This window comes from Pholcus phalangioides, unplaced genomic scaffold, assembly GCF_987345545.1.
Source record: "Pholcus phalangioides strain wild (caught in Gottingen) unplaced genomic scaffold, Ppha-v1.0 ptg000015l_1, whole genome shotgun sequence".
Taxonomy (NCBI): domain Eukaryota; kingdom Metazoa; phylum Arthropoda; class Arachnida; order Araneae; family Pholcidae; genus Pholcus; species Pholcus phalangioides.
The window spans coordinates 66,012,414-66,027,638 of record NW_028301608.1 but is presented as its reverse complement, the minus strand read 5'-3'; the positions used below and the strand labels follow the sequence as shown (position 1 = coordinate 66,027,638).

The 15,225-nt window shown below is 39.0% G+C and overlaps 1 protein-coding gene across 1 annotated transcript in view; it reads left to right on the top strand.

Moving 5' to 3' along the window:
* Positions 1-15,225, top strand: part of LOC149076543 (uncharacterized) — a 374,649-nt gene that overhangs the window by 258,259 nt on the left and 101,165 nt on the right. The window contains exon 4 of the mRNA XM_089244125.1: positions 571-758. Coding sequence (XP_089100251.1) covers positions 571-758 — 188 coding nt within the window. The remainder of the gene's footprint in view (positions 1-570; positions 759-15,225) is intronic.

The window sequence follows — 15,225 nt, the reverse complement described above, 5'->3', positions numbered from 1 at the left end:
TTTAAGAAGTGGTATGCATGTAAAGCAGTATTTTTTATACAGCTTTTTCTAAGGCCTACAACTGTACAAATCTTCAATCATTACACTTCAATCATAGTTCGAGAAATTGATGGCGGATGGTAGCACTATAGCAAGCATTATACATAAACGAACTTCACGTGAATTTCACACGTCCACGCACATTCCAACACGTGCCATTTCGTTAGAAGTTCCGCAGAGGAACATGGGTGAAATGCATGTGCGGTTTAGTAGCAGTAGTATTTTCTATGAAGTTGGGGCCTAATGGATTCAATACAATATATATATATAGGCACGGAAAAAATTTTGGACTGGTTTCAATCTCCGTAAGTGAATTGGATTTTGGGTTTGAACCCTTGTCCCGGTAACCACATATGAGAGAGCTCTTACTGTATTTCAATACCATAATAATAATAATATGGATTTTTGGGTGAATGTGAATCTGTGGGTGTAATTCTAATTCAATATTTTTTATTTATTTTTATTGCGTTGTAAATACTCATAATACTATATAACGCTAAGTTTTATAATAATATCCGAATTTCATTTCAGCCGTCCAGCTGTCTGAGTGACCACGAAGAAGAAAGTATATACTGTATGTACGAATCTCCGGTGACGTTACCAGTTGTTCCTCCACCTTCGAATACTGTTACTCTTCCGTTACCACCGGCATCGGAACATAATAACGCTTCTCCGCTGACCACAACGACACTCAACAACACTCGCAGGCCGCAGCAGAGGTGAAGTGGCTACTATTTTTCAATTTCGACTCAATTAATTTAATACATGTTTGATGAAAACTCTGTGAATGCCTAATTATCTTAGGTTAATTGTAATGCTAACAACATAATTAATAATAACCCAGGTTGTCCAGATCAAATTTTTCTAATTTCAAGCAGCGATTAAAATAAGTAATGTCACGTGGGGCGACGATATTAGGAAAATGTGGCTGCCCGACTCTGAGGGTTTGGAGGCAAGTTTTCTGAATGAGTCATTACGTACGCTGCCGTTGTTACGAGCAAACAAAGAGGTAAATAGTGTCACCACAAGAAAAAGGCGCAAATAGTTTTGCGGAGATGTTAGCTCTAATCGATGTAGTAACCCTGATTTCCTTTCCAGGATCATTTTTTCAGATGAGGCAACATTCTGTGTGTCCAACAGGGTCAGTAATCACAACTGCCGAATTCGGGTCTCAGAAAATTCCCATGCAATTTTCGAAGTGGAAAGAAACAATCCAAAAAGCGAATTTGTGGTGCGCCGCGCTTTCACGTGATATATATGGGCGTTGAGCAATTTTTCATTCGGGCAACAAAAGGAGCACATATGAAACTGCACTGATATATTGTTTTGGAAAGTTTTCTGTTCTTTCTATTTATATATTCTCACTGCCAAAGACCAAAATTGGCAAATTTCGTTGAATATTAACCAGTTCGCGAACTTACTTGTGATCCCTGGCCAAAGTCCGATAACAAAAGATATGATTCGGGGTCATCGTCAAGTTGGCGTATTTTTCCTTGATAATTATGTCCACGCCAGTTATGGCACCCATCAAACCGCAATCACGATGCGGTAATCATTTTTATATAATTGTTTTTATAGTTTTTCTTTGAAATTTCACTTTTTTTTTCTCTCGTCACATGGAGATAATCCAATACAGCTGCTATACATGGACATGTATCTCACGTGGAGATTAAAAAAAGTCGATTCGGCTTCTACCGTACCGTCCTACAAGCACACCGAGATTTGGCCAGGAATCTCCGGCAACTTCGCGAAATGGCCGCATTTCGGGCTTTGGCAGTAACATATATTCTTTTTTATCCCATCCAACTCTTTGTACAGTGTAGGAACAGCTCAGAAATAGTTACATTTGAACTGGAGACCCTGTATAATAAACAGAAATTTCCAGTATACGTTGTACTTCATATAGGCGATTATGTAATTATTACATTATGATAAACACTTTTCTGAACATAGTCTGAATGATATTTTGAGTCAGAAATAGAATACATCAAGATGAAAATGAAATGATTACGGAAGCAAAGGATGCGTACACATATGAAGAAAATCCTCGGCATTTTTGCGTAAAGAGGGGAAAAATATTAACACCCCACCGACCTATGAAATACAGGAAAAACGGGGAAAAGGCTAGTTCTGTATAGCGTTCTGTTAGCGTTGTAGGTTACTCATGTTGTATGTAGGCTTGCCCTCCAGTTTTCATTGACCTGCTTTCTGGGAGAGCTTTTAGGATATCAATTGGTTACTATTATTATTTATTTATTTTTCAAAACGAAAAATCTATATTTATGACTTTGAATTTGTACGCGCAAGTACAACGCTATTTGTAGCACCCATGATCATTTTCTGCGAGTTGTAGAAAGAAACGGTATGCGGTACATGGAAAGAAAATGGTATTTTCCATTTTGTAGTCACTGTAAAGTTCATCGCACTCGTGGATCAATAAATGGCAGAAAATAAGATAACGTTTTCCCGGAATACTTTCTCTCATCTCTATTTTATATCAACATAGTATTTTCCTCAGAATGAATTTAGACCGATTCCTCCTCGATATGGCGACGCTGTATTAAAATGCACATTACCATTCAATGTTCTCTAAATTTAATAGGGAAAGTTCTTTGCAAAAAACCTCTCTCTGTCTCTCTTAGAGGCGGCATCCAATCACTTATTCTTCCAGCGTCTGCAGAATTTGTGTATATCGGGGAGGAGGGGGGGGGGAATTAGACCAAGAGGAAAGCCATGCAAGGAAATTCGGGCATCAGCTCTTGCACGAATGCACCGTGTTTCGGAAGTAACGGCAAAAGAACAACGCACACACATTGAAAAAAAATGGAAAAGAAATGCCTTTCCTCCCTCAAGAAAAGTGAATAAAAAGTAAAGATGTTTGGGTCGTGGGGAGGGCCCCAAAAGCACAAATTGGGGCACAAAGAAGGGTGATGAAGCACACGGTTGTGTGTGTGTGTGTGGCTGGCTTTCCTCCCACTGTAGCAGCTAACTCAAAAAGATACAGCAGAAATTCGACGTACGTGCTTTGGTTATGTTCCTAATGAAGTACGCTTTGGATCTATCTCCATTGCATCAAAAGCTTGGGGCGCGCCCTAGGTTCCTGTATTAGTTCCTTTTTCTTTCATTCTTGCTACGTCCGTCCGTACTTCCTTTTTGTATAATTTCGTAAAGGAATGAAGCTCTTCTTATTACAGTATTGCTAGATTTCATTACAATAACCGAGTATTCATTTATACGAATGCTTTTTTTTTCACAAATAACTTCGTTGATGGAAATGAATGAGCTAAATATATACATATAAATAATTCAAAATATAGCTAGAATATGGGGGAAGGTGTGTAAATTGAACTGTTATAAAAAGTTAGGTCGCGAGTGCATTAAAAGATGGAGAAATACGCGCAGCTCTGTCACAAAGCTGGGCTGGAAGCCGATCTCAGCAACAAGATAAGTTAGGTGGCAGAGTTGTTGCTTTCATGCTTTATGCGTCGAAGTCTAGTTAGTGGTTGCAACAGCCAGTCTGGTACGCTAACTTGATTCTCATGAATGAGGACGCATTCTCATGAATATCGTTTGATTTGCTAGAGCAAGCCCCCCCCCCCACTGTAGACATCATCAATACTCAACTATTTCAGTTATGTAGCCGGTTATAATTCAGTCACTAAAACTGATTAACTACCGCAAGACTTGATTTCCCGCATGGGCAAGTTCGCGTTTCGCCAATGTCCTACGCCTTTGAGACACACACGCAAATAGATAATAGCAAATACTATAACCCGATTATGACATTAAGTACCGAAATTTTTGTCAACAAAGGAGGGGAACACCTCTTTGCCTCCTACATAGGCTGCAGCCCGATATCCAGGGCCCGGATGTTGATAACATTTGGCAGTTTTTAAATCTTTTCCTTTTCTTGTTTTTTTTTTCACGTATTGTATTTTTTGGCATTTTCATGATATTTTTTCACTTTTTAAATTTCTGTGGCAATGAAAGAATTGAAAAAAAATATGAATACTGATTTCATTTACTACTTATAAAAAAATAAGTTTGAATTTCTTGGGAAATAATAAAAGATGCCTTGTGGCTTCCCAACCATACGCATGCACAAGATTTTCTAAGGGCGGGACTCATTTTCCATTTTTTATTTCAAAAAACCCTAAGTACACGCCAGTGATGGCCCTTACATCTAGCAACGGTGGCTCCCGGGGTGAGATCTTTGGTGGGACTCGGGTGAAATTCTTCAAGGGCTTCTCAATAGTGAATTTATAGTGTGAAAAACAAAAAATGATAAGAATCGTCTCAGGTTCCCGCGCTGGAATCCTATCACCCCACCCTTTTGGGAGCCATAACACCGGTGTTCCTAACCGATTCACATGAATTATTACACATTTATTAGAAAAAGTGTCATTTTTGATGAAATCTAAAAGTTGAGAAAAGAAATTTGCATATGATTTTTTGTTTGGTGATAGCAAAACTTTTTTTTTCCTTTCGACTTTCAAATGTAACCGGTTTTTCAAGAACTTTGTTATTTTGATGACATTTTTTTTGTAATTTTTATTTCATTCTTAAATATTTTTAGGGCATTTTTAAGGGTTTTTTTGTGAATTTTTAAAGTCATTTTTCAAGGTTTTTTACGGAAACAACATCCCGGGCTTGCTGATAACGATAACTGACAGGGAAAAAGTTTGATTAAATACTAGCTTCAGAATCCACAAAAAAAAAATAATAATAATAATAATAATAATAACATTAATCGAAGTGTCGATAACTAATAAATTAACTTTTCCCCCTGTTGTGTTATTGCCCATTCCTCACTTTGCAAAAGTGAGCAACAATGCCCGAATGATAACATTTTCCGTGATTCTAATTAAATCACTGTAAGACAATTTCTTCTCCAAATAATCGTGGAAAAAAAACGTCATTTTTCATATAAACATGAAGATTTTTCGTTTTGCATTGTATGATACGGTGTCTATGTTGTGTTGTTAAATAAATGATATAACAACATGAAGATATCCTCAAAACTTGAAATAGAAGGATGGAAATGCGCCAACTTCATGTCCCTAGAATTGAGATAAAAAGGATTTAAGAACCGCTATCGACCGACTCCCTGAAAAACCCTCAAGCAAATGTAAGAAGAACAAGAAGAAGCGTCGTCATCTTCATACTCTTCTTGCTGTTCATCTTCCTGTTTCCTGTGGTTTTCAGGGATTCGGATCCGAAATCTTCCCACGACCTCGCTGCAAATTTCCGGTTTGTGTGATGAAGTGCCAAGGAGAATACACTATATATAAAATAGGGTTATACTCTTCGCGTAAAATAAGGAAATAAGAAGGGGCAACTTTTCCTTTGGTGGTGGTTGGAGGGAATATGGGGGAGGGGGGGGGAAGCTAATGAAAGAAAAGGAAGGGCACCAAATTTTCGCCATCTTCAAAGGGAAAAAACAATTCGGTTGGATTACTCGTAGAAGAATGAGACAAAATGCTTATTATGATATACCGTATACGAAATTACAGATCTTTAAATTCATTAGAGTGCATATTTATCATTCATGGTGATATAAATCTCTTATGTAAATGCTGTAAGCATTTCCCGGGAGCGTAAAATTCAGTAAAAATATCGGTACCTGATCCGAATAGCTTCTCTTGTGTTTTATATGCTTTCCGGACCTAAATATGTTTGTCTTGAACCTGAAATACACATATACGTAGGACAGTCTACATTGGCTTTTCTCAACTTCTGGAAGCCCGCGGCCCTATTAAATTCTTTTTATAAGTGGAAGGTCTGACCATATATATATATGACTAATTGGATATAAATGAGGAAAAATGAACGTTAAATTGAACTTACACAATCATGGCAAGGTTTGACTGAATGGGCCCGGTACTGAGCCTCGGCCCCGGCGGTTGAGAAACAAAGATCTACATGATTAGGACGTCATTGAAGCAAAGTTGAAAATCAAAAATGCAGGTTCAACCATAACGTTGGAATGAAGATTTCATATGAAGAAAATTCGTAGCATGTGAAATCTAATTTTACTCTGCAAACAAAAATATTTGGTTCAAAATTTCATCGACAGGTGGCGCTAGGTATGTCATCTAATTTTTAGGATGATATTCTATATACATAAGAAAATTCGCTTAAATAACATATAATTACTTTAAGAGATATTGCCTCACACGGTATTAAGTGTTCAATGTGTCTTTCACCACAAATCTTGGAAAGCAATGGCTGAATAATTCGTGTTAAACAGAAAATCACATTCTAAACCAGTTTTTCTTAATCATGGATTCCTTGGAGGTTCTTGAAGACGTTTCAGGGGAATCACGAGCTTAAACGAGAAAAAAATTAACTCATTGTTTTTGCATTATTATATGCTGAATAATTACTCTGTAAAGGTGTGTGTGTAACCATCTTATTGTCAGAGGTGGTCACTGGACTTCGTCTAAAAGGCGCAAAGGATCCGTGGACAGAGCCGGAACTAGAAGGGGGAAACTGTTGTAGACGGACAAAATTAGGGGCGGGTGGAATATTTAAGATAGGAACAAAAATACTTTAAAAAATAATTGAATTTTGCAGTGATGGGGGTGAAGCCGCTGCTTATGGGCGGAAATTCTTTGTAATTTTTTTTTTCCCCCAAATTAAATTCCGATTCACAAATTCTGCTTCGGACCGGATTACTTGCACCAAAATTTGTTTCATTTTTACGAATTTTTTTTTCAAAGTCACTCTCTGTGCATGTTTCTGCTCTAATTTCGTCAAATGGAGTGATCAAATTGAATTGAAACTTGTAACATTTTACCATGGAATTATGGCTGAAAATGCCTATTTCAGTCTGGACGTCAAACTTATAACAGTAGGACCTTCACCTTTTCGTGAAGTTCACGTAACACTTTTGAAATCATCGAATTCTCCATGTAACAAGAAAGGAAAACGTCACACAGTCAAAGACGGACGTCAAACAAGTTATTTGAAAAGAACGTCGCGCAGTTCCAGACAGGACGTCACGAAATTTTTGAAGTTTCCTGTGTAATCTTTGGATGGATGTCAAAAACCGTGTCTGTCTCACCTGGATATGTACGAGTGTTGTTTTTGTTTCCTCGCCTTCTTTTTTTTTTTTCTATTCATATGCGCATACATTCATGCTCTTTTTTTTTCGTACCGGGAAGAGTCTAATCCATACTTGCTTAACCCATGGCCCGCCAGTCAAATGTGGCCCACGGAGTCATCTGATGTGCTGTGACAAATACCCAAACCACTCAAGTGGTCCCATGAAAGATTATCAAACCATTTAAGTGTCCCGTGGCACATTTCCAGATTACTTCAGTGGCTCGCGGCGCATATCCAGATCACTTAAGCGACTCCAGCCAAATTTCCAAAACACTTGAGTGACACACGGCAAACCTCCAGTCCATTTAAATTGAACGTGGTACATTTGTAGATTACTTAAGTGGCTGGTAGGCACTTTTCCCGATCATTAGAGTGGCCAGCGGTACGATTCGAGATCACTTGAGTGACTCACAACACAATTAGAGATCGCTTAAGCGGTCCGCGACACATTTACAGTTCACTTAAGCGGCATATTTCGTTTTTGATAGATCACTCAAGTGGATCTTCACACATCTCAAGATCAATTAAATCGCCCACGACATATTTCTAGATCACTCAAGTGGCCTGCGGCACATTTCCAGATGATTCAAGTGGCAAGCAGCCCACTTTCAGACCAGCTGAGTTGCTCGAGACTCATTTCTAGATAACTCTCGCTGCATGCTTTCAAACCCATGAAGTGACCCGCACTCCCCAAAAGGTTGAGTACCCTTGGTGTAATCTAACCGAAAAACAACAATATCCACTCAAAAAGTCAAAAAAAGTCCCACAATTCTATCTAATTATAACGTGTGGAGGTTCGAGATTTCATCGATACCTTTTCGCAGTCTCACTGCCTCATGAGCTCACCCTTTTAGGTATTTCACTTCTGAATGTGTTTCCTCATCTTTCCAACCGCCAACTCCTAATTCCAAAATTATATCATTGCCATGTGAGTATGTATGACCTCCGAAGTTGTTTCCCCTCGAATCATATCACCAGGCATGATTTGACACTCCCGCCCGTTAAGATAAGTCCATGTGAGTCCTTGGACCGTGAAATGAATATCACTCGGTTGAGTTGATTGGGTTGGCGAGGAGGCGACACACACACACATAGATGTCATGTGATGAAGGGAAATGGTGGAGGGACAGAAAGGATGGATATAGTCCAACCGGAGCCGGAGAGAGAGATTAGTCCCTTCTGTCATGTGTGATTTCTGAGTCAGAATCTGTGGTGGTTTGGCTTCTGATCGTATGTGCACTCCTATTCTGATCTGGTTGAGGCAAGAGGCCATCATTTCCGTTTTCAGCTGCTAACTGATATCAGTTTTCTCTATGATGCGTGTGAGTGAGACAAAGCACTCGTATTCCGGTGCTTAGAGTACGTTTTGGTGCATTTATAAGCGGAGATTTCGCACGCTCTTGTTCAGCGTTTCAAGTGATTGCACGCAACAACCGCATAACTTCATGCTAATGTATTCTAGCATCAATTCAAATCAATACTCAAATCAGCTGTTTCAGAGTCTTATACGAATTTATCTTGGTTGTACAGCGTATACACGTAGTCAAAGTTATGTACTCCGCTTTCTACTGCAGTAACTATTCATCAAAATGATAAGGAATTGAAGGAAATGTATTGATGAAGGGATGAGAAAGAAATTGAAAGCAAAATAAATAGGTTCGGGCATTCATCACTATATAGAGGGCATTTTCGCAAACATGTGGCCAAACTGTTCAAGCTTCACGGTATGTGATATCAACTAAACGTAATTCTTATTTCTTCACTAAAAAGTAACAGGTTGACTTTACAAGAACGTATTCTTTCTCTGTTTTTGCTGGTGAAACACGCAGGCATGGTGATTTTGCGCCCGAAGTACAGACAGACAGACATGACCGCTGACCGCCCAGAGAGACCATCTTGGGATGGTTTGCGCTCTTTCCCAACGGGATGGACGGTCTCGGAGAGCCATCCGAAGTACAGAAATTTTCTGTTGTTAAAAGGACCTCGGAAATTTTCTTCCTCTGACACGTTGTCGAAGTTTCATAATTTTCTGATGGAGGGCTCACCCGAGCCAACAAGCCAATGAGGGAAAACGTGGTTCAGTACCTGGCGCTTGGACACAGAGAAAAACAAGGGGCTCAGGCCCAATAAAGCTGGAAAAGACATCAGAAGAGCTCATCGGAATAAATTGTATATTGTAAAATAGAAATATTTAAATCCGTCTATACTTTTTTTGTTTTAATAATGTGTCTTTATATTCAATGTTCATGTATTTTATATTTTTATATGCATAATAAAGCACCCAACATCGCCCAGCCCCCCTCATCCGGGCAATGGCTAAAATTGACAATGGTCGATAGAGCCTGGGCGGTGCACGGAATGAAATGAAATGAAATGATGGATGGTTAAGGCTATAGATAGCTCAAATCGAGGGAGAGGGGAACTTGATTATTATATCAACTGATTTTCAGTATGTACAGGGTGCAAAGGAATTAATATTTTACATACTTTTTTTTGAGTGACCCACAATAATTCCGCGGATATTTTTATATTTTTTGTGCATATCTTAATGAGTAAAATTAGTAGTAATTTTTTCCAAACTTTTTGAGCATGACACCTTTGGACCCTTTCCTTGTAAGTGTCAAAAATGATTTGCGGATTTCCGATCTGGAAAAACATACCTATTCAAATAAGGTGCCCTCTGTGTGTGTGTTTAGCTTTTTTCTTTTTCTTTCCTTCAACCAAACACAATGTATGTCTATTGCCTTCGGCAATTTACTACCGATTGAGGTGTGCCGGAAGGGTGAATGTGTGTGTACCAAACTGTCTGAGTGCGTATGCAGTGTCCTGTATGAGTTTTTAAGTGCAAAATCTATATTTCAAATTGTGAGTGAAGTGTGATGACTGAATGTTTGTCCCGTTGTAGACCTGTGGCGAGACTTTTTAACCGAGAGATCGGCTCTCATTCGCTTCGATCAGAGTTGGGTACCACAGAAAACCAAGCCGATCACCATTGTGGCGCCGGTGGGGTTCGAACCCGTGTCCTCGCGAGCCCTGTTGAGCTGAACAGCCACGTTCTGAGAGCAAACTTTGGAGACTAACTTCTTCAGGTATTTGAATGAATGACCGTAGTGCTCGATCACCCTCTAGCTAAAGTGTCAAAACCATGGAAAACTTTATGCTGCTTCCCCCCATGAATTGACAACGCATCAGAAGCAGCATTTTATCATTTACGGTATCCTAATGGCCCTTCACAGAAAGGTACCATTTTGAAGAGAAAAAAGTTTCCCACCTGTTTTATTATTCACCATGTTCGACTGACCTTCCTCCTACAAACAACACTCGGTCTCTAAGGGGCCAGAGGCAGACTAATCACTATTTCGAAGTTTTCGATACCATTTTGACAGGAGGAAAACTGTGAAATGAAGACGTATGGAGAACAGTAGGCAAGTTTTTTTCATCCAAATAAAATCGCGAATATCCTTAACCTCGTAAACGGCATTACGAGATATCTTACCTCTTTAAAGACCTCTTATTTTACCATCCACAAGCCCACAGATATTTGTAAAGTTAATTTCTCAATTAAACACTTTTCCCTATACCCGTTCGTTTTCACTTGCCGAAAATCCGAAGAAAGCCTATCTCATTGAAAAAGGATATAACATTTTGAAGGATGGGGTGGGGGGGGGGGGTTTAGTGATTTCTGTTGTGCCCTTAAAGGGTTAAACACAGTTTTTAAAGACTATTCTATGCAGATTCGCGTTTTATCGGTGGCCAATCACTATGATAACCAAAACTTATCCATTTCTTGGTCCATGGGAAAAGACATTAGTCATAGAATGACCAGATAGTACTTCATTTCAGATCCACAGCAATCAAATATTTTGTGTACTCTAGATTAATTAGCTGAACTAACTGCATAGTATGTTTAACATTTGTATTAAATAGCTATACTTGGGCGAAAACATATTACGTCGTCAGCTGGCATGACGTGATAACTTGCGAGGCTCAATCTAGTATTTCACGGAACGTGCATCATTCAATGTTTAACTAAACATTTCGGGGATTCGCGTCTCTTAACCAAATATTTGTCGGAGGCTTAACCAAATATTCCACGAGTACCTTGAATCGCTGTTCATTACGGACGGATCCATTTTTCGAGTCGGAGCGCCGTCTTTCGATCATTATATGAACTAGCCTTTCGCTTTCTTCGGGGAAGGGTAGACCGGCATGGCAGGTTACGTAGATAGAGTAAATAACGTATTACGATCATCCGTTGGGGTGAAAAAGGCATATTACCTCTCAACGGAAGTCGGAGAGAGTTTTTGTCAAAGGTCCTCCGAAGTTAATTTACCTTTTTTTTCTCTCTCTAACCTTAATTTTTTTTTCTTTTTTTGTGTGTGCCCTTCCCCGTCTTCTCTGTATTTTGAAGCTTTCACTTTACATTCCTCATTGAATGGCCTGCCTGTCTGTCTGACGGTGTGTTGTTTCGGGAAAAGAAGCCGCTCCCCACCATTGCCCATCATCATCATGTGTTCCGTATCTCATCCATACCATACTCTTCTTCTTCTCTCCAACCCAAAGTGAACCTCCTCCTCTTTTCACTATGTCAACACTGGGTGGACTCCTAGCAATTAACCTGATGCATGAAACACGTGACCTGCTTCTTTTATGAACACACCACCATTTTTGTTTTATTCTATTTTATCGTAATATATTTTTTTCTTTCTTATTCAGCAACCTGTTATTCCAAAAAAAAAGTTCATCTCCCCGGCTCATTTTCTTTTTTTTTTTTTACTTCCACGATATCTTTCTATACATTTTTTTCAATTAAAGTACCAGTTTCTTCATTTCGGTTCCAGCGTCTGGTGGAGAAGAGAACCATTTATATTCTATGTAATTTGGATAGTCACCGAAAAAGAGAGACCTTCCTCTACTTTTCAATCTAGAAATAGGGTTTTAGGGAAAAAAGAGGACTTAAGAAATGATACAAATGGGTGTCTCTATCTTTCAGTGCTTCTTGGTGTGCATTTTCAAGAGTCCTATTCATGATATTCTCACAGAGCTCAAATACTTCACGAAGAAATAATCATTTTATTGTTATTATTCAAGAAACGATAACAAGACGATTTTAATGGAGGATAATTGCCCGTATCCTTTGTGAATATTTTCAACTGGTAATTTTCCCAACTTTTACAGCTTTTTCTCAGACCGTTCGTTTTGGCACGTCTTTCCCATTTTGTTCTTTTTTTTTAAAAGCCCAGTTACGGCATCGGTGCATAAACTCCGATCTATTCGCGAAATTTATCCGCCCATAAAGCAATTAAAAACATTTATTTATTTCGAAATACGATGTTGGATATCGATTTAAATACCGTGTGGACAAAAAAATGCTGAAAAGACCTTTGCCTCAATTAAAACAAGTGCTATATATTTTTGACTTATGTTTTAATCGGATTTCAACATTGTTTTTCATCCACATTTGGTTCTTATAATTTAAACCAGGGCTAGACATGGAGTCGCCATGGCGACTAAAAAATTGGCATTGGCGCCGAAAATTTTCTTTGTGTAATTACTAAATTGCAGACTGAGAGCAGAACAAAATGTTTGGAATTTATAGCATCATATCTGCCAACATGAAAAAAGATCACAATGCCCTGAAAAGTCAAGGCATTATTTTGGACCTTTTTCTTCGGGAAAAATTTTTTTTGCGAGTTTTCCAGCCCTAATTTAAACTGAATTTGGCATTTCCCTATGATTAAAATCCTAATTTAACTATTACCCCCCCTCCCGAGCAGAAACGCCTGTGCACCCATGGGTTACGCCAGTGGTTCTCAAACTTTTGTTACCCTCGCTTCCTTGTCCAGTTTATGGTTCATCCACGGCTCCCCATAATATTCAGTAGATGTTTCCATTTATAAAAGAACCATTTCATATCATAAATCGGCACACATATGAATATCTCCATCTCGCTGCGACGCCCCTGTGTGAAAAGGTTAGCGACACCCACTTTGAGAAACACTGGGTTTCGCCCAGCCTTCGGAAGTTAAATGGAAAGAAACATAGACACTTGTAATCGGCTTAAAAATGGTGAGTCGATGTAGCTCTCTTCTGCAATGTTCTATAACTGCCACTGTGCGGTCATGTGGGAATCGTGCTACACTCGCCGCTTCGTGATGATTCAGGTTCGAAACCCGTTGGTGGCACAGTTGTGGTCGGCTGAAGTTGGTTTCTGCAAGTTTCCAACTTCGAGTGAGAGCCGGTCTCTCATTTGATAAAGTTTCTCCGTAGAGAGCAGGCCGACTTTGAACACGATACTTATATAACATGAAAATTCGGAAATTTGTCATTTTCACTTCAAAATATGGAAGTTGGATGGCAGCACCAATGTAACCAAAAAGAAGCTGAACTGGCAACATAAATACAGGCAACGCGTATACACAGACGCAACGCGTATACACAGACGCAACGCGTTCCTGCATATGCCAATTCCTTGGAAATTTCCAGAGGAATGTTTATACGAGGTGTATGTACGGTTACGTAGTGAAATTCTTCAACCAGTGGTCAACGAACCAGTTGTGGTCTTGCGCCTGCCACATGATTTTACCTCTATAATGTTTCGGGATTGGGGGAGCAGCACTTTTCGTTTTCCTGTTTGCGGAAGAGACTCAAATTGCCCAAGGCAATAAAACAACCGAACAGGGAAACGCAATGAATGTTCATCTCAGATAAGCAGCGCCTTTTCTCTGTGTCAACAATGTAGTACTTATACCAAATTTTGTTACAGAGAAAAAGGGCTCTAGATCACCGCACCAATCGAATTACCACTAAAAAATTGAATTTCCTTGGTGTATAGATTATATTTTTATAATATTACGACTAAATAATTACTTGGTTTTGAATCAAAAGACTTCACATCAATAAAAGTCACATCAATTTAACATTAGATTTAATAAATAGTATTAAACAACTGAGATATTGGTTTTTATTTCTGACTTAGTTGTATTTCTTCTATTTTCACTTTACCGAAGTAGTAAAGAAGCTGAAAGGCTTTGCTTTTGAATGTTTGCTCGCGTGAAGCTATTCCAATTTTTTGTTTGAGTATTCAATACCGCGTGCATTGCCGATCGATCGCGATGCACTTTAAAGGTAACCCAAATTGCCGTTCCTCACTGGTTGGGTAGCACAACCCTATTAGTTCATTAACCTTGGCAGCGGCAATTCCAAGATATCTCGCTCAATTTAGTCCGCTTTATTTTGGGAACCCCCGAAATATCTCGGGTTCTTAAAACCCTCTTATTTTGCAACCCAAAGCCCAGGTACAGTTGTAAGTTTTCTTCTCCTGATTTCTCCTCTTGTTTTTATTATTATTATTATTTTCGATGTTTGAAGGAGTGGGGGGGGGGAGGGTATTTATCAGCTCACGCCCAATAAAAAAGTTCTTGAAAATAGGTAGCAATTTCTAGATGGTTTAGTGATCTCTATTGTGGTAGTTATAATGCGGATTAGGAAAATTTTGAAAACCGCTTGAAAGGTTGAAAATGTTTTTACCTCTGAAATATATCTTCCCACTGATCTCACGGAAATCTGGGGGTGGGGCATTACACTTTCTGAGTAGTCCCCTAGAGCAACGTTTCTCAACCGGTGCTCCGCGGTCACTCGAGAATAATAAAATAAATCAATACATTTGGTAAACAAACAAAAAAATAGGCCTAAAGAGAACCGTCATATAAATAATATATTAAAAAGGGCTCCGCCATGGAAATTATACACTGAAAAGGGCTCCGCGAGTCCGGAAAGGTTAAGAAACGCTGCCCTAGAGCGTTAATTTGGATGGAGAAGTGGTGAAAAAAAAAAGAACTTTCTTTATCATCACAAGAAATCGAATGTGATACATTATACACACATTACAGAAAACACACGACATTTTAGTGCATTTTCAAAGTATTTTTTTCTTCATCTAACGCAGTGTTTTCTAAAGTGGGTAATGTCGGCCACTGGGGGGGGGGGCGTTAGTCCAGGGGGCGATAAAAGCTATGGGTATAACATGGGTCCATATGGGTTCTCTTGAGGTGGGGGCGATGGGAGAAAACATTTCTG